This window comes from Osmerus eperlanus, chromosome 8, assembly GCF_963692335.1.
Source record: "Osmerus eperlanus chromosome 8, fOsmEpe2.1, whole genome shotgun sequence".
Classification (NCBI taxonomy): domain Eukaryota; kingdom Metazoa; phylum Chordata; class Actinopteri; order Osmeriformes; family Osmeridae; genus Osmerus; species Osmerus eperlanus.
The window spans coordinates 12,558,329-12,585,464 of record NC_085025.1 but is presented as its reverse complement, the minus strand read 5'-3'; the positions used below and the strand labels follow the sequence as shown (position 1 = coordinate 12,585,464).

Below are 27,136 nucleotides of genomic sequence, written 5' to 3'. Positions count from 1 at the left end.
TTCAAGGCAGTTTGACATGGGAGGAGCAGGGTTGTGATTTGACATACAGGGCTGACAGTGCAGGCATAGTGACTATCAATCTTTATACCATTAATAATGTCACTTGTGATCCAAAGAATACATACAACATGCACTAATGTTATAAAGTTAACATCAATGGTCATTACACTAAAACCTAAAACATACTAAAATCGTAATAAAAAACTTTTTATTATGATTAGTGCGCAGTAAGCCATAACATTGAACCCGTTTTAGCTACTCCTTTGTTAAATCAGTGACGTACACTGTTAGGACTGTAAGTATGTGATCCTGGTTTGTAACATCATACAGGTCTCACAACACCCCTCTCCACCACTTCAACACCTCAGTTTACTGTGGGTGCAGCAGTGCGTGGAGCCATTGGTGCAGTCCTGCTCTGCCTCCTGGCTTTCATCATCATAGGTCACAAGAATAGAGCTAGTAAGTTACCCTCATTGTTGTTCATAGAAATGTTATGTAAAGTATGATTTGGGGAAGCCACATACATATCTATTTTGAGAAGGTATTGATTCTTAATGTTTTCTGTTTTCAGAGAAGGAAAAGACAAACTATGACACTCTTGTGAGTATCACTATCTTAGTTGATCACATTCAACAAACGTGAACAGTGAACTAAAATTCAGTTTACATGTTTAAAATTTGCATAGGCTCTGACTACAGACATTGTTAGTAACACCACAGGGAACCAGCAATTCCATTCTACTAATGAGGACACGGTGAGAAAGAGATACCAGTTATTTCATGTTATTAACTCCAAACATCCCTCAGTGTGTGTAACAGCAAAAACACATATTTAACTGATCAGAGTCAAATCATTGAATCTGCTAAGTCACTTAGAAACACCCTGTTTGTGCTGAATTCTTCTGGTAAAACTACTCCCCTAGGATGGATGTGACAATAGCAACAGCTATGCCAACATCAATGACCACAGCCAAAACTAGAATGCTCCAAAACTAGATGTAAGTAAAGATAGAGTAGTACAGTATTGAAACAGTGTGTACAAACATCTTTCTTGGGTTGTTGAGTTGTATTGTGTTCACAGACTCAGCAGGAGGACATGGTGACATATGCCTCAGTCAATCTCTCCTCATCTAGAAGAAACTAGAGAGCCATCGAGCGACACTGGTGACCACAGAGATCTCTCTCAACCGTCAACAAATCTCAGGGAAAGAAAAAAATTGTCATGAGAACCTTTGCAGTGTCGCCATATCTTGTCAGTTTTCATGCTATGTAACCATTTATGATCACCATTTATATATATATTTTTTTACATATTACGCATTGTTTCTACATTGATATACTCTACATATTATACCTATTAATTCCATTTCTAATACTCCTATAAACTCCTGTAAAGGAAAGTACTGCTGAGTAGTGGTCTTCTGTACATGCGCAGATTCAGAGAAGAGGAGTTTGACTCATCAAAGTAGCCACCTTTTAAAGGTATAACAGTCAAACACACTTGTGTATAAAAAAAATTGAATTCAAATATTGGTTACGCATGAACTGGAGGATCCAAACGCACGACACACACACACACGTGAATCAGGTTGTCTGCTGAGCCTTTATTGACACAGAGGGTGGTTGAAGAGGGGTAGCTGGTGGATGGTGGAGCGGGGTGCCGGTAGGAGGAATGGAGGATAGGGAGCAGCGATCTGTAGGTAGACAGGGACAAGCACTAGAACACTAATCCAGAGTATAGGAATTGATCTTGAAAAGACAAGAATACAAACGTGGGGTCCGTGATTCAACAAACTGGCGAGTAGTGGATGACAATCCGGGGTTTAAAAGCTGTGGTGTTGATGAGGGAATGAGCCACAGGGGAGTTGAGTTACCGGGAGGGAGTGAAGGAACGGAATGGATGACTGGATCTGGAATAAACAGACTAGAATCAGTCCTGGCCTAGGCCGGGGACATGACAACATTGTTCGGAAAGTTCTTCCCCAGCACAGAAGTTCCCACAAATGTGTTGCACTTGTACGTTGCTTTGCTTTCACCCTTCTGTCCAATTCATCCCAAACCATCTTGATGGGGTTTGTCTGGACAGACTGCTGGCCGTTCCATGAATTGAAGCCTACTGTCTTGTTTTTTTCATCTAAGGTAGTTCTGATATAGCCTGAAGGTATGTTTTGGGTCATTATCCTGCTGAAAGACAAATCTGACCAACTAGGTGTATACCAGAGGGTATTGCATGGTGTTGTAAAATGCTGTGGTACCCATTTTGGCACCAACTCTGGATCCAGCAAAAGAGCCCCAGACCATTATGCTTCCTCCTCCATGTTTGACAACTGTTGGTGTCACACACTGAGGAACCAATTTCCCCCTACTCGACAATGTTCTAAAACCCGGCATGATGCTTCCTCATTTATTCATAGGTCCATAAGACCTTCCAGTCAAATAAAAAAAAAATATATATTGTATAGCCCTTTTTACACGCAAGTATGTCACAGAGGGCTTCACATACGCCCATAGAACTGCCCCTCAACCAACTTAAACCCTCAAGGAAGACAAGGAAAAACTCCCAGAAAAACTCACTGCAGGAGAAAAAATGGAAGAAACCTTGGGAGGAGCAATTCAGTGAGGGATCCCCTCCTCCAGAGACGGTTGGTGAAAGAAAGTCTTCAGTAGTCCACTTGCGGTGCTTCATGGCCCAGGCAAGTCTCTTTTTCTTATTTTGCCACCGTAGCAATGTCTTTCTTACTGCCACTCAACCTGTCAAACTTACAGCTCAAAGTCTTCTCTTCACAGTTGAAACTGAGACTTGCTTACTTTGACCGGTGTTAAGCTGTGCATAAAGCTCTTGTCCTGTGAGCCGCCTATCATGTAGGCTGTTGACTGACTTGTCTTCTGAATCCAGTTTCCAAGAGCCTTTTGATGATGCATGAGACTGTTATCAAAACATCAAACTAATCAAACTTATCAATACTGAATGCCCTTTTTTATTTTTGTGGCAATTTATATTAAATTGGTTTTCCTGTCTGTCAACTTATTAAAGAGAGGAATACAGAATGACCAATGCACACTTCCTCATTCCTTCAGAAGTGTCGTTTTTTTTGCTCATGACGTCATTTCCTTTTTGGCTAAGATATTCAGTTGACCTCTAAATAAGCACACAAGTCATCAAATCCACACTATCTGAAGAGAGTACAGTTGAGAGTTGACCGTGAAGAGAAGAACCATGGTTAAAGTTAGTCGTGCTGTTTTGGGATTATTTGTGACCATTGGGTTCCACATAGCAGGTAAAACAGTACACAGATTAGTCTATTATTTAGTTTACTGTAAAGAACATCTCTGTAATATGGATTTTTATTAGTTATTGCATTATAGAGGTAATGAATGTATGTACAAACAGATAAAGACAATGTTTAAAGTAAAATGTGGAACAGATATTCACATGGAGATGTTTCTTATGCTCTAAACATAATCTAGGTAGTAGAACTGTACATTCAATATAGACGTGGGGTTATCAGCATACGTGCACACATCATGTTTTTGTATAATATTACATTAAACATAGAAAGTTTGATCATTTTATTATTTAGCATCATTTAGACTAATTTACTAAATGTGATTCAGTAGCTCTCACAATTCATGAAATGCATTTCTCTCCAGATGGAAGCTTTTCCAATCTTCACCAAAAAGTAGGAGAAAACATCAGTCTGCCGTGTAACAATGTGGTTTTACCAGGCTGCTCCTCTACTACATGGATCTCCAATAGCATTGAGCTGGTTGGTCATGGAGTTATAAAAAAAGACTCAGACAGAGCAAAGAGACTGAGTCTGGGGTCCGACTGTTCTCTGATGGTTCTTAATGTTACAACTGGGGATTCTGGACGCTACACCTGTCGACAATATCCCACAAAGGGAGGGGGTCAAGACGGGGAAGATGCATGTGTAAATCTCTCTGTTGAAACCAGTAAGTATGTCAATTTTAACTAAGTGGGCTTAAAGAGGAAACAACATGATGAAACCTAACATGGATTTTTAACCCTAACATTTCTTCTCAGTCACAGTGTCCTTGACTCCAGCAGTAGGCTGTGACTTGAAATACAGGACTGACAGCATCCCATGAATGTCTGACCTTAACATAATTAACAATGTCAGTTATGATCTCAGTAATATTATGCATGTACTATCCAAGTGAATATCAGGTGTGATTTTAAATAATCCTGAATTATAAATCTGTTTTTAGGTTTTCAAATATGTGTAAGGTATAGAATCAAATAGTTTAACTCCAACCCATATAATATGCCACCAACATTAACTGTTTTCTGGTCTAACAGATGGAATCATTACCTCTGCGTCCACCATTTCTCCAAAAAGTAAGGGTATGTTCCTACCATATAAACCTTTTACCAGGCAAAGTTTGACATGGGTGCAGTACAGTTGTGATTTTAAATACAAAGCTGACAGTAAAGTTGTCAATCACAAGCTTGCAAATCTCTACAGTGCTTTTTATTTGGAGTTATTCAGAGATTTGTAAGGTATTGCATGAATTAGTTTAATTCCAAACCCCACTCAAACCTAACTGTTTTCTGGTCCAACAGATGGAATCATTACCTCTGCGTCCACCATTTCCCCAAACATAAAGGGTATTTTACTACCATATAAACCTTTTACCAGGCAGAGTTTAACATGGGTGTTAGACGGTTGTGATTTTAAATACAGGGCTGACAGTAAAGGTGTTAATCACAAGCATAGTGACTATTAATCTTTATAGGTTATATCATTAGGAATGTCAGTTGTGATCCAAATAATACATACTACATGCACTAATGTTATTAAGTTAACATCAATGGTCATTACAATAAAACCTAAAACGTAATAAATTTGTAAAAAAAAACGTTATTATGATTAGAGCACAGTAAGCCATAATATTGAACCAGTCTCAGGTACTCCTTTGTTAAATCAGTGACGTACACTGTTCGGATTGTATGTATGTGATCCTGGTTTGTAACATCATACAGGTCTCACAACATCCCTCTCCACCACTTCAACACCTCAGTTTACTGTGGGTGCAGCAGTGGGTGGAGCCATTGGTGCAGTCTTGCTCTGCCTCCTGGCTGTCATCATCATAGTTCACAAGAAGAGAGCCAGTAAGTTACCCTCATTGTTGCTCATAGAATGTATGGAAAGTATGATTTTGGGAAGCCACATACATATCTATTTTGACCAGGTATTGATTCTTAATGTTTGCTGTTTTCAGAGAACCAAAAGCCAAACAATGACTCTCTTGTGAGTATCAATATCTTAGTTAATCACATTCAACAAACATGAAAGATGAACTGAACTTCTGTTCACTTTTTCCACATTTTAAAGGCTCTGACTACAGACACTGTTAGTAACACCACAGGGAATCAGCAAACCCTTCCTACTAATGAGGACAAGGTGAGAAAGAGATACCAGTTATTTAATGTCATTAACTCCAAACATTCCTCAGTGTGTTTAACACATATTTAATTGATTCAAATCAAAACCTTGAATCAATCATTGAGTCACTTAGAAACACCCTGTTTGTGCTGAATTCTTCTGGTAAAACTACACCCCTAGGATGGACGTGACGATGGCCCCACCTATGTCACCATCAACCACCCCAGCCAAAACAAGGCTGCTCCAAAACCAGATGTAAGTAAAGATACAGTACTACAGTATTGAAACAGTGTGTACAAGCATCTTTCATAGGTTGTTGAGTTGTGTTGTGTTCACAGACTCAGCAGGAGGACATGGTGACATATGCCTCAGTCAATCTCTCCTCATCTAGTAGAAACTAGAGAGCCATAGAGCGACACTGGTGACCACAGAGATCTCTATCAACCGTCAACAAACCTCAGGGAAAGAAAAAAATTGTCGTGAGAACCATTGCAGTCACGCCATATCTTGTCAGTTTCATGCTATGTAACAATTTATGAAAACCATTTATATATGTATTTGTTTTAGAAATGATACATTGCTTCTACACTGATATACTTTATCTACAAGTATTATATCTATTAATTACATCTCTAATACACCTATAAACTCCTGTAAAGGAAAGTACTGCAGAGTATTGGTCTTCTGTTGATGTGCGAATTCAGAGAAGAGGGAGTAGAAGAGTAGAGAAGAGTTTGCGCGCCTCTCGTTTCCTCAATTTGCTTCTGCTATTCAGTTTTTCCATTGATTGAAAAATTGACCACTGTGACACGGACACATTTTTTAAACTATAATTGGTATTATTTCTTGTTACTAACTGAGCCTCCGCTTTTACTCTTAAGAACTGAGATGCAGTTCATCATTTAAACAAGAGATGGAGCCACATATTGTTCTAGCCATCAGCAACAATGTGTGTGAATGAACTGTGAGTCACATTGAACTGTTATATTGTAAGCAGAGAAATTCTAAGCACGAAAACTGTCAGATTTAAAGTAGTTTTCATTCCCTCCCAGTAGAATCAGCTGACCACCCACCAGTATTTTGACATTTTAAGTTCACAGTTAAGCTTTTCTACACCTGTTTGGATTGCAAGTATGTGATCCTGGTTTGGAACATCATACAGGTCTCAAAACACCCCTCTCCACCACTTCAACACCTCCGTGTTCTGTGGGTGGAGCAGTGAGTGGAGCTATTAGTGCAGTCCCGCTCTGCATCCTGGCTGTCATCATCATAATTCACAAGAAGAGAGGAAGTAAGTTTGGGACCTCCTTCTCGGCGCCCTGGATTGGAGTGCTGGATGGCGGTCTTCTGGTTCTGGCTCAAAACGGTCGCTGGACTGGAACCTGCTCTCAGATCAGCCGCTGCGAACAGGTCTCCACTCTCCTTGGTGTACTCCTGGAGGAGTACCCCAGTGGGGATGAGACAAATGGCAGGTTGGAGCAGGCACCATGTGGAGGTGCACCTGCTCCTCCACCGGCCCCTGGCTCTCCGTTGGGACCCTCCACCGTGTTGTTCGGTGGAGGGGCCGTTTTGCAGTGTGTCGCATGGATCCATGTTGGCCGACCCTCCACTTTCACAGCTGTGTGAGTCACCAAGAGAACCAGGTATGGACCGGTCCATCTCGGTGAGAGGGCAGTCCTCCGTTTGTGCACTTTCACGTACACATTCCTCCTCTGGGGAGTGGACCTCATGGCCATAAGAGCTAGTGGGAGTGCATCAGGCCATTTTAGGCTCTTCACATATCTTGGCTAGTTTGTTTTTCAAAGTTTAATTTTGCCTCTCCACTTCCCCCGCAGACTGTGGGTGGTAGGGACAGTGGAAATGCTGGTTGATCTGGAGCGCTTTACAAAGTTCCTGAACAATTTGACCTGTGTGAACCTATATCACTGGACAGTCTTGTGGGGATCCCATATCTACAGATCACATCTCTCATGAGAATCTAGGCTACCGTGGTAGCATCAACTTTCCGACATGGGTAGGCTTCTACCCATTTCGAGAACATGTCAACAATTACAAGTACATACTCAAAATTACAACACTGAATGAAATCAATTTGTAAATGCATAAAAGGACCATTTGGTGGTGGATGGGCTGAGTCTCTTCTGTTTGGTCCCTTTCCGGGATTATGCTGCTGGCAGGTATGACACTGAGCACAATGTTGCTCAGCCCTTGGGGAAAAACCAGGTGCAAACCAATTAGTATTTACTATTGAGACCATACCCCCCTTGCTCGTATGGGCACAGCCGTGCGCCATGCGAGCCAACCAAGGGAACAGTTCACGTGGCGCCGCCACGCGGCCGTCGGGTGGCTCCACACTGCTGAAGTTGGATCTTTCACACAGCCAACAGATAACCAACCATCCCTCTCAGTGTTATCAGCAGCGGCTTGAAGGTCCGCCACATCATAAAGAGAGGGAGTGTGTGTTTCCGGTTGCTGGGACACAAAATTGAGACCTGGGACACATCAGAGGATTTGGCTGCAGCCTTTGCTGCTAAATCAGCTCAAGCATTTCCTCTTGAAACATCATCTGTATTGTTAGGATGAGCCTCACATTTAACAATAGCTAGCTTTCTCGGTAGTATTTGTTAGATGATTTTTCTTTCAGAAGATAGGCCAAGGAAAGCACCACAATGAAAAATAGTTCACTTCATTTATTAGGCGAGCTGCCCCGATCATGTTACCACATCAGGCAGAGTGGTTGGCATGAGTGAGAAACATGTCTCTCAGATAGCAATTATATACATGAGCTGGACAGTACAGATATAGTAACCACCAAAACATGCCCTTAAACAGTACACATTCTACGAATGATGTTTACCAGATTCGAATGTCTTACTGTCCGTGCAGACCGCATATCCGGAGTTTAGGGAGCCATCCCATGCTCGGGACGAAGATTCATCTACGTACAACACAAGTTCAGCATTATCATTAGGTTTGTCAAACAAATCAGGTCTGGGTGTTAGCACTTTATCGACAACCATCTCACAGTCATGTGGTTCACCATCATCAGGGGTGGGCAACAATGAAGCTGGATTCAATGGGGAGCATCTATGGATCGTAATGTTACTTTGAGTCAACAAAATCAGTTCATACTTTGTAGCTCTAGTGGCTGACAGGTGTTGAGTTTTGGTGCGTAACAGAAGAGCACTTATTGCGGGAGGAACCATCACTGCCAAGGGCGACCCCAGCACTATATCTGCAGTTGCCTCCACACATGTTGCCGCAGCACAGACTGCTCGTAAGCATGGGGGGAAACTTGCTGCCACAGTATATAAAGAAGAACTCACATAGGCGATAGGCCTCCTAAGATTACCATGCTGCTGGGTCAGTATGCCCTGGGCAAACCCTTTGGCCTTGTGGCAGTACAGTGTGAATGGCTTGGTGTAGTCTGGCAGACAGAAAGCTGGTGCCTGGGCCAAGGCCTGCTTGAGAGATACAAATGATGGCCCTTGTCAGCCAGTGCCTGTAGCACAGCAATAGTGTCCCGTTGGCAGGAGGCAAGATTCTTAGAACATATCGGGAACGAGCATACAATCATTTCCACAACACTGTTACCTCATGAGTAACAAAATAACCGCAATTTGGTCTTAAGAGAGATGAGTTAATCAATAAACTGCCAGTCGATCTTTCCCTTAGTATTTGATTGTGTCCCTCGCTGATCATCTGCCAAGTTTGTCAGTTAAAATCCTAACTTTCCCTTTACATTGTCAAAGTATCCCTCACTTGTTTAAAAACACTTGAAAACCCTGAAAAGGTTGGTCTCTCGCATATAAAACAACCAAATAAAACTTAATACGGGAGTCAGGTGGCTGAGCGGTGAGGGAAGCGGGCTAGTAATCTGAAGGATTCCAGTTTGATTCCCCGGCTGTGCCGAAATGACGTTGTGTCCTTGGGTAAGGCACTTCACCCAACTTGCCTCGGGGGGAATGTCCCTGTACTTACTGTAAGTCGCTCTGGATAAGAGCGTCTGCTAAATGACTAAATGTAAATGTAATACAGTTACAATTAAAACCAACATAAAGCTCCCAATAAAATCTCTGTTCAACTAATGTTTTCAGCTGTAAACATGCATCTTACAAGTAACATTCATACATCTCTTTGTTTGGTTCAACCCTGGTCTGTATTCAGTAAAACCATACTCTCTGTCAACAGATCCTTTTCCTCAGATCAAGAATATGGATTGTTTTACATACTTTTCCAATACTTCACGCAACCAGAGTTTTTGCACGCTATCAGAGTTCACAGACTCTGACCAAGACAAAGTAAAAATAGCAAGTCAATTAATGACCCAAATTTACTCAACCAAAACTCTAATATTATATTTTTTATGATTTTTTACGTTACCAGCATCGCAGAGGGACAGCAGGCGCACCAAGCATAAAGCAGTCCGTGAATGTGCTTTTAGAAAAGGATCCCCTTACCTTTTAATTTTATGCCTCGTGGCAGGGTCAGACTGGCCGTCGGGAGAGTCGGGAGATTTCCAAGATTTGTCAAACGGCTGCGGCATAATGCAACAAATATATATATATATATAATAATACACGGTCGTGGGCCGGTCTGCCTTTCAAAGTCCCGGGTCGTTTTTCAGTCCCAGTCCAGCCCTTCCTCACAGGTTCTTCCTCACTGGTGCCACCGTGGGTCTCTCCTGGATCTGGATTTGCAATCCTGCTGCTCGACAACGCCAATTGATGAAGAAAGTGTTTTGTCCGTCTCTTCATAAATGAAATGACTAAGTTTAGTTGAGTTCTGGATTTTAATAAGTATTATCAATCTGCAGATTGGGAGAGAAAACCACACCTCTGACAATAAATGACCACACAACACCAGGCTTAGACTAATTTGTCTTCTGAATTTGGGTCTGCCACACTTCTTCCTGTCAGAGTTTCCTCCAGTTTCCAAGAGCCTTTTGATGCATGAGACTGTAATCAAAACACCAACATCAAAACTCAACTCTTATCAATACTGCATGCCCTTTTTCAGTTTTGTGGCAATTCATATGAAATTGGTTTTACTGTCTGACAACTTATTAAAGAGAGGAATACAGAATGACCAATGCACACTTCCTCATTCCTTCAGAAGTGTTGGTTTTTAACGTGCTCATGAGGTCATTTCCTTTTTGGGTAAGATAGTCAGTTGGCCTCTAAATAAGCACACAACTCATCAAATCCACACTATCGGAAGAGAGTACATCCTCCTGTACATGATCCTGGTTTGTATCATCATACAGGTCTCACAACACCCCTCTCCACCACTTCAACACCTCCATTTACTGTGGGTGCAGCAGTGCGTGGAGCCATTGGTGCAGTCCTGCTCTGCCTCCTGGCTTTCATCATCATAGTTCACAAGAAGAGAGCCAGTAAGTTACCCTCATTGTTGTTCATAGACATTTTATGGAAATTATGATTTTGGGAAGCCACATACATATCTATTTTGAGAAGGTTTTGATCCTTAATTGTTGTTGTTTCAGAGAAGGAAAAGACAAAAAACGACACTCTTGTGAGTATCAATATCTTAGTTGATCACATTCAACAAACATGAACAGTAAACTGTTCACTAAAATTCTGTTCACTTTTTCCAAATTTACATAGGCTCTGACTACAGACATTGTTACTAACACCACAGGGAATCAGCAAACCCATCCTACTAATGAGGACAAGGTGAGAAAGAGATACCAGTTATTTCATGTTATTAACTCCAAACATTCCTCAGTGTGTGTAACAGCAAAAACACATATTTAACTGATCTGAGTCAAATCATTGAATCCACGAGTCATTTAGAAACACCCTGTTTGTGCTGAATTCTTCTGGTAAAACTAAACCCCTAGGATGGATGTGACGATGGCCCCACCTATGCCAACATGAACGACCACAGCCCAAACTAGAATGCTCCAAAGCCAGATGTAATTAAAGATAAGAGTACTACAGTATTGAAACAGTGTGTAAAGGCATCTTTCTTAGGTTGTTGAGTTGTATTGTGTTCACAGACTCAGCAGGAGGACATGGTGACATATGCCTCAGTCAATCTCTCCTCATCTAGAAGAAACTAGAGAGCCATCGAGCGACACTGGTGACCACAGAGATCTCTATCAACCAGGGTCGGACTGGCCATCGGGAGAGTCGGGATATTTCCCGAACGGCCGGTCAAACGGCCGCGGCATAATGCATGTACAGATTCAAAGAAGAGTTTGAGCGCCTCTCGTTTCCTCAATTTGCTTCTGCTAATCTGTTTTTCCATCGATTGAAGCATTGACCACTATGACACAAACAAAAGTATGTTACTATAATTTGTAATATTTCTTGTTATTAACTTTTATGCAAGCATCCTACTGGCTGCCCTCTGGAGCTAACTGAAAATGCATCTCTGTCCTGTTATAGACACATTTTAACTCATTTGTATTCCAAATAAATGGTCTTCCATTTAGTTTTTTATTCATTAATGAAGTTGGTCATTTCTGTGTCCAATCGCCAGTAACGTCCATTGCAAATGTTTAATTTAAACTCTGATGAAGACAGTGTTTTGTCCGTCTCTTCATAAACTGGGTGACTAAGTTCAGTTGAGTTCTGGATTTTAATAATTATTATCAATCTGAAGATTGGGAGAGAAAACCCTGACAATAAAATGACAACACGACACCAGGCTTAGGTCTCAATCATGTCTTTCTCAGCTCTGAAAGCCTGAGGACCATCTTTTAAAGGACACAAGAATGTAAACATAGATTGTGACAGTCAGGCAGTAATGACGTTACAACAGTCTCAGAGAAAAGAGATTCACAGCTCCCAACACATGACAACTCTCAGACTAGAGAGATCATAGTTGGAGCTCTCCTTGTAGTCATGACAAGGAACATTTAGCCAGTACTTTCTCCTGACCCCGAACATCTATTAACCCTGACACATAGACACAATATACTCTTATTAATAGCAAGCTTACATGAGAACGTACTAACTAGTATCCAATGACTAGTTCTATTGATTAGTGAATAATGTAAGCACACAGGAAATCCCAATTTCTTCATTTTCTTCTTAACTCTAAACTATAACCTTCATGTGATAGACCACCTAGAACAGGATTAGAACTGGCTATTTACATCTATACAGTAACGTGTTCAAGACTGAAAACCGCTCCCTGTACATTTTGACTCTGGTTAGAGAGTGTAGACAGATAATATTCTGCAGAGTACATGCAGTATGACATGACTTTTTGGAGTTTCAAAAACCATAATTCAAATTTTTCAGACGAGGTCAAGCAGTTTCATGTGCAAGATTCCCCTATATGGAAAAAAACAGTTGTGTGTTTTTTGCACAAGTTAACAAATGATATACTGTGGTATGACATACTTCCTATTTCAGTGGCATTCAGTACGCATTGAAACAAGTCATCATCTTTCTTCAACACGTCCGCCAATATCTCCCAACATCGTTGTGAGAAAGATAAGATGCAAACACAAATAAAGAGGAAGAAGTTATTTTTAAATGCTTTAGTATCTGCACAATAAACCTGCTGGCATTTCAGAGTTGTAGCCATGGCTAAAACTTTGCTCACGAGGGTTGGTCGGTAAGTGAGATGACCCAAAGACCCTCATTTAAATCCCAGAAAAGACAAGGAATAGAGGAAGTGATGAAACCAGAGACCCTTTTGAAATCATCCTAAAACTTGTTTTTACGTATGTGTGGTTTTATTGAACCTACCAGCAATGTGTGCTTTACATTGAGTGTGGCTGGCTGAGCCTCAGCTTGTACGCTTGAGAACTGAGATGCAGTTCATCATTTAAACAAGAGATGGAGCCACATATTGTTCTAGTCATCTGCAACCATGTGTGTGAATGAACTGTGAGTCACATTGAACTGTCATATTGTAAGCAGAGAAATTCTAAGCACGAAACCTGTCAGACTTAAAGTAGTTGTCATTCCCTCCCAGTAGAATCAGTTGACCACCCACCAGTATTTTGACATTTTAAGTTCACAGTTAAGCTTTTTTACACTTGCTGTTTTCAGAGGATCAAAAGCCAAACAATGAACAATTGAAGATGTATTAAATAGTACCCAATTGCTATGAAAGTACCAAGTCAATGAAGTGAATAGCTTTTGTTTCGTTCTCTAGATAGGGCTCCTAGAAATGACCTTAACGCTCCTTCTATTTTCCTTGTTCAAAGTTGCATGGCATTATACACTTTGGTGATATTGTGACCTCTGATTCATCCTAGTAACACAGGCACCCCCTAGGACCTTACAAAAGAACTAGCTTATAGCTATTCACTTCATAAGCAAACAGCATAATGACAGTTTATCAATGATACTAGAAACATAGGCATATTTCTCTCCTGGACATAACCAAGGGTCATGCTCTCATGAGCTCAACACAGCATGGTATAGATCAAACACTGTTCATAAATTCAGATTATTTCAAACAGTATAAAAGTAATAAAGTAACCACTATCTTTAATTATTGTTCACTGATCTGTGGTTAAGGACAGATCTATTCAGATTGCATACAGAATTGTATATCAGTTGGAAAATAGAAGGAGGCAAATGGCCATCTTTATTACATTGGCAAAATAGTCACTTGGTACTTGAGATTACATATCAGACATTTCAATCATTCTCAGGGCAATGCAGTAATCCTCAGTCTTGCTTGCTTTTGTCTGTGGCTTGATTTGGGCTACCATAATCTTACTGGCAGCCTTCCGAGAGCCCACTGCACAGCACTGTACACAGCAGGCAGTACACATCTTCCAAGCACAAACCACAATCAGCACAACAACGATTAACATGCCCAATCCAGTGATTCCCATTTGAATGATAGTCGAAAAAGAAACCCCGAACAGAGGAGGTCAGTCAGCACAATTCCAAGCTTCAGGTTCCCCCAAAGCTGAAATTATGTTTTAATGTGAGCAGCCATACTTGTTATATTTGCAGATTCATCGTGGATAAAAGTACAACAGTCATGACCTATCACAGCACAGGTACCTCCCTGAGCTGACAACAGATAATCCAGTGCCATACGGTTCTGTAGCACTACCTGCCTCATGGCCTTCATCTCAGAAGCAACCGCAGTTAAGGCGTCGGCTGTCTCATTACCAATGGACTCCAACCCTACTGCTAAGCTCCTAATATCTCTAAAGGCAGTGATAACACCATACACAGGGAGAATGGCAGCTGAAAACGTGAAAAGTGACTGTGTACTATTCAATCCACGTGATGTGATCCCAGCTTCTTAGCATCTGCATTAATAATACTTCTCTTGTGGCGGTGCCACCAATGTTTGGGAAAGGGGTGCAGGGGCAACCCATGTACAGGTCTGAGGGCTCCTACAATAAACCCAAGGTAATACGTTCCTGACCAGTCGGCCGGCAGGAAATAATAAGCACTCTTACCACATAACCACATGGTGCCATTGTTAGCTGCACGAGGAACCCAAAATGGTGATGCCCTTATACTTACAGGTCCATCTGCAACAGGCAAAGCATGCAACAGGCTGTTAGCATACATACCACAGTGTGGTTACATGTATTTTTCCAAATACTTTCCCATAATTATTTAAACATTTAATCAACCATATACTACATCTTCTGTAGTATGCTAAAGGTGTAGGAATAACATAGTTAGCAACATCAGGAATTTATGTCACCCGCCCAAATGGTATACAGGACAAGTAACATTGAACTCAGATACAATTGAACTTACAAATCATCCAGTAGAGTGTGAGCATATATAGAAACCGTATCCTTGCATGTATTTTTTCACTCTCACTGTACCACTATGCCATACACATAACCATGCAGGTGGGGCATATTCAAGAGATGACTGACTCATTCGACAGAACAGTCACATTTGTTACATCCAACCCTACACAAGGCCACTTCTTGACCTTACACATATCAGCCATTGACAGAGGGACAGATCCCTGGATAACCTCCAGAATGCTTGGGACTCTAACCACAAACCCTGCAAGGTCTGTCCCCTCTAATGCTGCGTCCAGTCATTTTTCCCGTCCACGGTAAGGTGTTGTTGTACAGATTGTTCTTCATGTGTGCTTTATGATGAATCTCAATGTTCACATCAGTATAATTGGGAGCGTGCAATAGTGACTCTCGGTGTGGCTCATGTATGCGATGTGTGTGGACTTGTGCGTCCAGTATCAGTAAATGTCTGTCAGGTGTGTGCGTCAGTATGTCTGGATCTCTTCTTTCAGCGTAGCTCAGGCAGTGGCCACGGTTTCCTTGAAACAACCGAGGGCCTCCGCCACAGTATCCTCTCGTCCCCGTTCTGGGTGCTGTCATCTGCTTCATGTAGAGGCCGGAGGAAGACTGAAAGTGTCTTCCCCTCTCCAGGCTCCTCTCTCTGGTTTCCCATCTGGGTGCTGTCATCTGCTTCATGAATCACACATGGGGGAGAGAGGCATGGTAGCAACAGCAGCCCCTCTCTGGCTTTCTCCACATGTGACTCACCTTTCGACGTCTTCAACACCTCCGGGTGGGTGCTCTTTGGGACCTCCTTCTCAGCGCCCCTGGATTGGAGTGCTGGATGGCGGTCTTCTGGTTCTGACTCAAATCGGTCAGCTGGACTGGAACCTGCTCCCGGATCAGCCGCTGCGAACGGGTCTCCACCCCCTTGGTGTACTCCCGGAGGAGTAACCCAGTGGGGATGAGACAAATGGCAAGTTGGAGCAGGCACCATGTGGAGGTGCACCTGCTCCTCCACCGGCCCCTGGCTCTCCATTGGGACCCTCCACCGTGTTGTTCGGTGGGGGGGCCGTTTTGCAGTGTGTCGCATGGATCCATGTCGGACGACCCTCCACTTTCACAGCTGTGTGAGTCACCAAGAGAAACCAGGTATGGACCGGTACATCTCGGTGAGAGGGCAGTCCTCCGTTTGTGCACTTTCACGTACACGTAGTCTCCCGGTTGATAGGGATGACACGGCTCAACCTTGTAATGGTCTGTCAGACCTTGGAGGTGCTCACAGAGAAAGCTATGTGAGCCAGGATTACAGGCCTCAACACCTCTCAGAATTTGGCTGTTAAGAGATTAAACAAGTTCATCCATCTCAACAACCATTCTGTCAAGGCAAGGTAGGAACAGGTTTTTTTTCAGCTTCTCTGCATCACTGAGGTCACTTATTGCTCCTCAACTAGAGTCTACTATATAAGCCTCCATGCGTTTCTGCTTCTGCTTTTGTTTGGTAGCAGCACTTGGCTCTGGGATCTGATTTGCTGCACAAAGGGTCCTGGCAGTATCATATAGCATAGTAGCCTTGTCATTTGTGCGCATCTGTTTAAAAGTGTCACACACTGGACTCAGTCATCCTCACTAACTTTTACAGATGCACTATAGAGAGCATACTGACTGGTTGCTTCACAGTGTGGTATGGGAGCTGCACAGACAGGGACCACAAGGCCCTATGCAGTGTGGTCAGGTCTGATGAGTTCATCATTGGCAGGAAGCTCCCTGCCCTACAGGACACCTACCACACACGATGCCTCAAGAAAGCTGGCAGGATTCTAAGAGACTGTTACCACCCATCATTCAGTCTTTTTACCTTGTTGCCTTCTGGCAGGCGATACCGAAGCATTCGGTCTCGTACACGCAGACTGGACAACAGTTTCTTTCCAAGGGCCATCAGGCTTCTGAATGGACATTGATATGGACACTGATACACTTCTCACTAATCACTTTACACACTGTCACCTTCAGCTACTGGTTGCACTGTCAGCAATATTGCACTATTGTACTTCACTTGTCTTAGGTTAGTATGGGTTTATAAGGTTAGTATGGGTTATTATGTGTACTATGTGTATTAAGAGGTTTAATATACTGTATTGAATATTGTATATTATTGTATATTAGGAGGTTTACTATATTTTTGCTTATCATAGATGTGATCTATGTTCTGTGTACTTATATGTTATGTTATTCCATGTTGCTTTGCGTGGCCTTGTCCTAAGAATTTAAGTGCCCAGTCTGTCAATCTTTGCATCTGGTTTTCAGTAGTATAACAAATACAAGTATAAGAGTATAAGAGTATAAAAGGTGATTAAGAGGTACATTTACAATCATATAATCCTTAATCATTCTTCATCTTCATAATTACAACAGTGTGATGTTATTCCACTTCAAAAGACAAACTCGTGACCAACTAGGTGTATACCAGAGGGTATAGCATGGTGTTGTAAAATGCTGTGGTACCCATTTTGTTTCAAGGTGCCTCTCACTCTGTGCAAGTCGCCAACTCTGGATGCAATAAAAGAGCCCCAGACCATCACGCTTCCTCTTCCATATTTGGCAGTTGGTGTCACACACTGAGGAACCATCCTTTCCCCTACTCGATGACCTACTAGAAGCCAGCCTGATGAACCGATGATTCCTCATTTATTCATAGGTCCATAAGACCTTCTCCCGGTCTTCAGTAGTCCACTTGCAGTGCTTCATGGCCCAGGCAAGCCTCTTTTTCTTATTTTGGCTTTCTTACTGCCACTCGACCTGTCAAACCTGCAGTTCAAAGTCTTCTGTTCACAGTTGAAACTGAGACTTGCTTACTTTGACCGGTGTTAAGCTGTGCATAAAGCTCTTGTCCTGTGAGCCGCCTATTGTCGTGGAAATTTTGGAATACAGTTATAATGTGTGTGTTTTATATATGAGGAATGTGTCTAAAGTTGATTAAGAAGAGTCAACTCCATTTGGTAAAGATGCCATTTGCAGTTTATGACACCTGGGGAGGATGAGACAGCTGGTCTGGAGACAATGTGGATTCAATTGTATTGTTAACTGATCAAACTGCTCTGACCCTTCCTGTAGACTTGTTTGAAGTTGCCCACACAAAGGACAGTTGACCATTTGACTGGTGAACTCCTGTGGTTTTACTATCTACTGGTTTGGGGAGAGAGGCCACATTAAAGAACCGTGGGAACTTGATATGAAGTCAAACTGTCACTGAGCAGTGCTGACCAATCAACAGAGTTCAGAGGAATCATTTGATCTAAAGTTTATATAAGGCAGGGGTTTATGATTGTTCTTCATCACACTGGCGAACGACCTGTGGCTAGCACCTCCTTCGTTATGACTGATCAGCAAAGCTTTGTTTAATATTACGTAATTGTATAGTCCAAATAAATTGTATTAAAACCACATCTCTTGACTGTTCGGATCTACACAGTGCCACTTGAATTTCCGCCATTACACCTATCACGTAGGCTGTTGACTAATTTGTCTTCTGAATCCGTTGTGGCTTTGGGTCTGCCACACCTCTTTCTGTCAGTTTCCTCCAGTTTCCAAGAGTCTTTTGATGATGCATGAGACTGTAATCAAAACACCAAACTAATTAAACTTATCAATACTGCATGCCCTTCTTTCTTTTTTTTTGTGGCAATTTATATGAAATTGGTTTTACTGTCTGTCAACTTATTAAAGAGAGGAATACAGAATGACCAATGCACACTTCCTCATTCCTTCAGAAGTGTTGGTTTTAAACCTGCTCATGATGTAATTTCCTTTTGGGCTAAGATATTCAGTTGGCCTCTAAATAAGCACACAAGTTATCAAATCCACACTATCTGAAGAGAGTACAGTTGAGAGTTGACTGTGAAGAGAAGAACCATGGTTGAAGTTAGTCGTGCTGTTTTGGGATTATTTGTGACCATTGGGTTCATCATAGCAGGTAAAACAGTCTATTATTTAGTTTACTTTAAAGTACATCTCTGTAATCTGGATTTTTATTAGTTATTGAATTATAGAGGTAATGAATGTATGTGCAAACAGATGAAGACAATGTTTAAAGTAAAATATATGGAACAGATATTCACATTGAGATATTTCTTATACTCTAAGCATAATCTAGGTAGTAGTACTGTACATTCAATATAGACTTGGGGTTATCAGGATACATTTACACATCATGTTTTTGTATAATATCACATTAAACATAGAAAGTTTGATCATTATATTATTTATCATCATTTAGATTAGTTTACAAAGTGAAACAGTATCTCACCATTCATGAAATGCATTTCTCTCCAGATGGAGGCTTTTCCAATCTTCACCAAAAAGTAGGAGAAAACATCAGTCTGCCGTGTAACAATGTGGTTTACAAAAACTGCTCCTCTACTACTTGGAACTTCAATAGGTTTAACACCAGTATTACCACTGAGGTGGCTGCTTTTGGAGCTTTAAAAGAACAAAATAGGCCGAGTCTGGGGTCCAACTGTTCTCTGATTGTTCTTAATGTCAAAACTGAGGATTCTGGACGCTACACCTGTCGACAATATCTCACAAAGGGAGGGAAGCAACACGGGAATGATGCAGTGGTAGAGCTGTCTGTTGAAACCAGTAAGTATGTAAGTTTCAAGTGGAAATACAGGGCTGACAGCATCCCATGAATGTCTGACCTTAACATAATTAACAATGTCAGTTCTGATCTCAGTAATATTATGCATGTACCAAGTGAATATCAGGAGTGATTTTAAATAATCATGAATTGTCAATCTTTACACTGCTCTTTATTCTGAGGTATTCAGAAATCCGTAAGGTGTAGCATCAAATGGTTTAACTCCGACCCCTATAATATGCCACCAAACTATTTTCTGGTCCAACAGATGAAATCACTACCTCTGCATCCACCATTTCCCCAAACATGAAGGGTATGTCACTACCATATAAAACTATTACCAGGCAGAGTTTGACATGGGTGTTACAGGGTTGTGATTTGAAATACAGGGCTGACAGTAAAGGTGATAATCACAATTATAGTGACTATTAATCTTTATAGTTTACACCATTAGGAATGTCAGTTGTGATCCAAATAATACATACAACATGCAATAATGTTATTAAGTTAACATCAAGGGTCATTACCATAAAACCTAAAATGTAATAAAATCTTAATCTTTATTATGATTAGTGTGCCATAACATTGAACCAGTTTCAGCTACTCCTTTGTTAAATCAGTGACGTACAATGTTTGGATTGTAAGTATGTGATCCTGGTTTGTAACATCATACAGGTCTCACAACACCCCTCTCCACCACTTCAACACCTCCATTTACTGTGGGTGGAGCAGTAGGTGCAGCACTGGGTGGAGCCATTGGTGCAGTCCTGCTCTGCCTCCTGGCTGTCATCATCATAGTTCACAAGAACAGAGCCAGTAAGTTACCCTCATTGTTGTTCATAAAATGTATGGAAAGTATGATTTTGGGAAGTCACATACATATCTATTTTGAGCAGGTATTGATTCTTAATGTTTGCTGTTTTCAGAGAACCAAAAGCCAAACAATGACTCTCTTGTGAGTATCAATATCTTAGTTGATCACATTCAACAAACATGAAAGATGAACTGAACTTCTGTTCACTTTTGCCAAATTTACATAGGCTCTGACTACAGACATTGTTAGTAACACCACAGGGAATCAGCAAACCCTTCCTACTAATGAGGACAAGTTGAGAAAGAGATACCAGTTATTTCATGTTATTAACTCCAAACATTCCTCAGTGTGTTTAACACATTTAATTGATCCGAGTCAAAACCTTGAATCAATCATTGAGTCATTTAGAAACACCCTGTTTGTGCTGAATTCTTCTGGTAAAACTACACCCCTAGGATGGACGTGACGATGGCCCCACCTATGCCACCATCAACCACCCCAGCCAAAACAAGGCTGCTCCAAAACCAGATGTAAGTAAAGATACAGTACTACAGTATTGAAACAGTGTGTACAAGCATCTTTCTACATGCTATCTCATGCTATATACCAGTTATTTAATGTTATTAATTCCAAACATCCCTCAGTGTGTTTAACACATATTTCATTGATCCGAGTCAAAACCTTGAATCAATCATTGAGTCACTTAGAAACACCCTGTTTGTGCTGAATTCTTCTGGTAAAACTACTCCCCTAGGATGGACGTGACGATGGCCCCACCTATGTCACCATCAACCACCCCAGCCAAAACAAGGCTGCTCCAAAACCAGATGTAAGTAAAGATACAGTACTACAGTATTGAAACAGTGTGTACAAGCATCTTTCATAGGTTGTTGAGTTGTGTTGTGTTCACAGACTCAGCAGGAGGACATGGTGACATATGCCTCAGTCAATCTCCTCATCTAGTAGAAACTAGAGAGCCATCGAGCAACACTGGTGACCACAGAGATCTCTCTCAACCGTCAACAAACCTCAGGGAAAGAAAAAAATTGTCGTCAGAACCACTGCAGTGACACAATATCTTGTCAGTTTTCATGCTATGTAACAATTTATATATTTATTTGTTTTGCAAGTTATGCATTGCTTCTACACTGATATACTTTATCTATTATACCTATTAATTCAATTTCTAATACACCTATAAACTCCTGTAAAGGAAAGTACTGCAGAGTAGTGGTCTTCTGTTGATGTACAGATTCAGAGAAGAGGAGTTTGAGCGCCTCTCGTTTCCTCAATTTGCTTCTGCTATTCAGTTTTTCCATCGATTGAAGCATTGACCACTATGACACGAACAAAAATATGTTACTACCATTTGTATTATTTCTCGTTATTAACTTCTCTGCAAGCATCTTACTGGCTGCCCTCTGGGGCTAACTGAAAATGCACCTCTGTCCTGTTATAGACAAATGTTTACTAATTTGTATTCCAAATAAATGGTCTTCCAATTAGTTTTTTATTCATGAATGAAGTTGAGCATTTTTGTGTCCAATCGCCAATGACGTCCATTGCAAATGTTTTATTTAAACTCCCATCTCAACTATAACCATACTTCACATGTGTGAGACCATGTCAAGCAGTTTCACGTGCAAGAATCCCATATATGGAGAAAAACAGTTGTGTGTTTTTTGGGGGCGCAGGATAACAAATGATATACTGTGGTATGACATACTTCCTATTTCAGTGGCATTCAGTACGCATTGAAACAAGTCATCATCTATCTTTAACACGTCCGCCCATATCTCCCAACATCGTTGTGAGAAAGAAAAGATGCAAACACAAATAAAGAGGAAGAAGTTATTTTTAAATGCTTTAGTATTTGCACAATAAACCTACTGGTATTTCAGAGTTGTAGCCATGGCTAAAACTTTGTTCACGAGAGTTGGTCGGTAAGTGAGATGACCCAAAGACCCTAATTTAAATCCCGGAAAAGACAAGGAATAGAGGAAGTGATGAAACCAGAGGCCCTTCTGAAATCACCCTAAAACTTCAAAAGATTGTTGTTTCTACGTATGTGTGGTTTTATTGAACCTACCAGCAATGTGCTTTACATTGAGTGTGGCTGGCTGAGCCTCCGCTTGTACTCTTGAGAACTGAGATGCAGTTCATCATTTAAACAAGAGATGGAGCCACATATTGTTCTAGCCATCTGCAACAATGTGTGTGAATGAACTGTGAGTCACATTGATCTGTCATATTGTAAGCAAGGAAATTCTAAGCACGAAACCTGTCAGACTTAAAGTAGTTGTCATTCCCTCCCAGTAGAATCAGTTGACCACCCACCAGTATTTTGACATTTCAAGTTCACAGATAAGCTCTTCTTGTACTTTTTCTTTCTTCTTGCGTATTTGTTTTTATGTGACTACGCGTGCGTACGTGAGCGGCAAGCTACTTCCCTTACTCTCTAAACGGTTCCGCAATTTTTATTCAAGGTCACAGTTGTTCTCATCTAACCATTTAATTTGCTCAGGTCATCTTTGTTATCTTGCCGGAGGGCAGGTGGCAGAACCGCAAGAGTCACTGAGCGGTAAATCACACCAGGGTTTATGGGAGTATTGACCCCGTACTGTGCAGGCCCACAACAGATTAGACCGAGGCGCAAAGTCCTGAGTCATCGAATTCGAATGGAGGAGTGGAAGAGTGGGAGAGAGACCAAGCCTGCCTCCCTCGGCCCGGGCCCTCTCTCTCCCCCCCCCCCACATGTCCTGTCCGCTCTACACAAAATGAATAAAGGCGGAAAGGCCTCAAAAATGTATCTTCAAAAAGATAATGTGTTGCTCTATGTAGGTGCCCAAAGAGACACCATGTCCATGTTCAAATTTCCTGAATTATCTATTTCAAACAGGACTCTGCTGAGAGGAACACAGAGGACAGTACGGTAAGCTTCTCAGACATTTAACAAATCCACAAAATTATTAAAACATCTACTATGGTTCCTGATATTGCGTAAATAGAGCTTTAAACATCTCCCAGTAGATTACATTAATTGGTATCTTGTCTTCCCTGGTCTCTGCTGTGCCGGATGGCCTAATAACATGGTTCATCCTTCAGTGTCATTGACCCCTTCTGCCCCCTAAAGGACAAACAGTGAAGTGCAGGCACACAGAATCCTTGAGTGAAGATGTGTTCACAGATTCGACACACTCAGTGTCGGTCGCGCCGGACTTCCCGAGCTACAGAGCTGACCAGTATTCTCCGCTACACTAGTAAGAGTGTACTTGAAACAGATAGAAAGAGAGATAGAGAGATAGAGAGTCGCTCTGGATAAGAGCGTCTGCTAAATGATTAAATGTAGAAAGAGAGAGAGCGGGGAGACAGGGAGGAAGGAAAATATGTGAGCAGGAGGAAGGGACAAAACGCACATCACAATCACACCCAGCGCACTCCACTCCACTCTCCCTGCTGCTGTCGTCATGGCAACGGGTCACGTGGTCCCTGCTGTCCCAGATTATTTCCCCCCCCCCACCCCTCCCCTCCCCCTGCTTAGCTACTCAAGGAGAGGGAGAAGAGAGAGGCACTCTAACCAGCCTGCATCTCTCCTCTCTCTCTCTCTCTCTCTCTCTCTCTCTCTCTCTCTCTCTCTCTCTCTCTCTCTCTCTCTCTCTCTCTCTCTCTCTCTCTCTCTCTCTCTCTCTCTCTCTCTCTCTCTCTCTCTCTCTCTCTCTCTCTCTCTCTCTCTCTCTCTCTCTCTCTTCTCTCTCTCTCTCCCTCTCTCTCTCTCCCTCTGTTCAGCTCAGCTGTTTATGGCATTGCGTTAGATAAAACGCCTGCGTTGCGTAACAGCACAAGCCTCTGTTCCGTCCTGCACCTCCCCTTCTCTCTCTGCTATCCTGCCGGCCCTTGTGGTCAGAGAGGTTCAGCAACAACAAGGGATTTGCTGGAGAACGGAAAGGAAGCAAGAAAGACATGTTTTCTAAAGAAACCCCAATGCCTACTGGGATTGTTTCATCCCTCTGTCTCTCCTACCGTCCCCTTTTGCTTGGACTTTTTTGTCTCTCTGTATCCAGGCCACCTAGAATCTCCAGAGCAACTTGGCTCAGAAACAGGCTACTTGGTCTGTGTGTCTCTAACCGGTGATAAATAGCCCCTCCAATAGCCTATTTGTATGCCAGCAGAATCCACTCGGCTCCCAGGCGAGAAGTGCTCTCGCCCCCAGCCTGTGGAGAGAGAAAGAGAGAGGGAGGGAAGATCGAGAGAGAAAATAGATAGAGAAAGGGAGGGAAAGAGAGAGGAAGGGAGGGAGGGAGGGAGAGAGAGGGATAAAGAGAGAGAAAAAGAGAGATTTCACCTTTCTGGTCGAGAGAGAGGGATAAAGAGAGAGAAAAAGAGAGATTTCACCTTTCTGGTCAATATCAAAGATGATGAGCGAAACGAAAATGGGTTCCTTTGTGGTCACAGCGTAGAGGGAGTGTTTGTGTGAAAACGCCTGTGAGAATGTAGAGAGGGAGGTTGTTGTGAAAAAGAAGAAACCGCGATGCAAAACAGAACACAGCGCCGCGTTTGCACATGCATCCCACACCCATGACCACACACAAGAGAAAATGGAGAACCTCCACAGACATAAGCAGCGTGCGCACAAAACGAATGTGACATCAAAAAGCTGAAGAGGGTTTGTGAAGGAGCACTGCACATCCACCATTGCTCGTGTTTACACAGACACACAGACACACACACACACACATACACACACACACACACATACACACACACACACATACACACACACAAGAGACATGCTCAATGTCTCTTTGTAAGCAGGATAGAAAAATCCCGTCTTACGTAAGCCCATGGGTCCTATGAGAATACTGCTCTGGCCTCTTACAGTGGATGCTCCAATCAGTCTTCGTGGAAGCAGGAAGCTGAGGACTGAGGAGGGTGTAGGCGTGCCTCATGGCCCCAAACACATATCCATCGAGCTTTCACCACACGCTCACACACACACCACACACTCACACACACCACACACTCACACACCACACGCTCACACACACACCACACACTCACACACTCACGCACACACCACACACTCACACACACCACACACTCACACACCACACACTCACACACACCACACACTCACACACCACACACTCACACACCACACGCTCACACACACACCACACACTCACACACCACACACTCACACACCACACGCTCACACACACACCACACACTCACACACACCACACACTCACACACACCACACACTCACACACCACACACTCACACACCACACACTCACACACCACACGCTCACACACACACCACACACTCACACACCACACACTCACGCACACACCACACACTCACACACACACCACACACTCACACACCACACACTCACGCACACACCACACACTCACACACACCACACACTCACACACACCACACACTCACACACCACACACTCACACACTCACACACACCACACACACACACCACACACTCACACACCACACACTCACGCACACACCACACACTCACACACACCACACACTCACACACCACACACTCACACACACCACACACTCACACACACACCACACACTCACACACACACCACACACACACACACACCACACACACACACCACACACTCACACACACACCACACACTCACACACCATACACCCACACACTCACACACACCACACACACCACACACACACACACACCACACACTCACACACCATACACCCGCACACTCACACACACCACACACTCACACACACACACCACACACACACACCACACACTCACACACACCACACACTCACACACCATACACTCACACACACCACACACTCACACACACACCACACACTCACACACCACACACTCACACACACCACACACTCACACACACACCACACACACACACACACCACACACACACACCACACACTCACACACACACCACACACTCACACACCATACACCCACACACTCACACACACCACACACACCACACACACACCACACACTCACACACCATACACCCGCACACTCACACACACCACACACTCACACACACACACCACACACTCACACACACCACACACTCACACACCATACACTCACACACACCACACACTCACACACACACCACACACTCACACACACCACACACACACACCACACACACACACCACACACTCACACACCACACACTCACACACACCACACACACACACACACCACACACACACACACACCACACACTCACACACACCACACACTCACACACACACCACACACTCACACACACACCACACACTCACACACACACCACACACTCACACGCACCACACACTCACGCACACCACGTACGCAATGGAGGTGAGTGTGTGGTGTGCTGTGAAGGACAGAAGGTAGGGATGTGTGTTTTGGGCTCCGAAGATGTCACGGGGACACAGATGGACACAGCAGGAGAGGCTGGGAAGGAATCCTGTGATTGGACAGCAAGATGACACCTCACACTCAAACAGGGACACGGACACGGAC

At 42.7% G+C, this 27,136-nt stretch overlaps 1 protein-coding gene and 1 long non-coding RNA gene across 2 annotated transcripts; both read left to right on the top strand.

Annotated features, from left to right (window-relative positions):
* Positions 1 to 3,142: 3,142 nt before the first annotated feature.
* LOC134025219 (uncharacterized) lies at positions 3,143 to 21,112 on the top strand. The gene is made up of 7 exons (XM_062468117.1): positions 3,143 to 3,277; positions 3,651 to 3,953; positions 20,033 to 20,077; positions 20,440 to 20,580; positions 20,691 to 20,719; positions 20,805 to 20,872; positions 21,034 to 21,112. The coding sequence occupies exons 1-7, from the start codon at positions 3,217 to 3,219 to the stop codon at positions 21,110 to 21,112; spliced, it is 726 nt and encodes a 241-aa protein (XP_062324101.1). The 5' UTR covers positions 3,143 to 3,216.
* A 224-nt stretch (positions 21,113 to 21,336) lies between these two features.
* Positions 21,337 to 22,099, top strand: LOC134024829 (uncharacterized). Its single transcript, XR_009930938.1, has 2 exons — positions 21,337 to 21,407; positions 21,491 to 22,099. It is a non-coding gene; the product is annotated as an uncharacterized LOC134024829 (long non-coding RNA).
* Positions 22,100 to 27,136: the final 5,037 nt, after the last annotated feature.

What these genes read in the sequence shown, in the direction of transcription:
- LOC134025219 (XM_062468117.1), top strand. Translation starts at nt 3,217, where the DNA reads ATGGTTAAAGTTAGTCGTGCTGTTTTGGGATTATTTGTGACCATTGGG. An exon ending in AGTTCACAAGAACAGAGCCA is followed by an intron (nt 20,581 to 20,690) that starts GTAAGTTACCCT and finishes TGCTGTTTTCAG; the next exon opens with AGAACCAAAAGCCAAACAAT. An exon ending in AGCCAAACAATGACTCTCTT is followed by an intron (nt 20,720 to 20,804) that starts GTGAGTATCAAT and finishes AAATTTACATAG; the next exon opens with GCTCTGACTACAGACATTGT.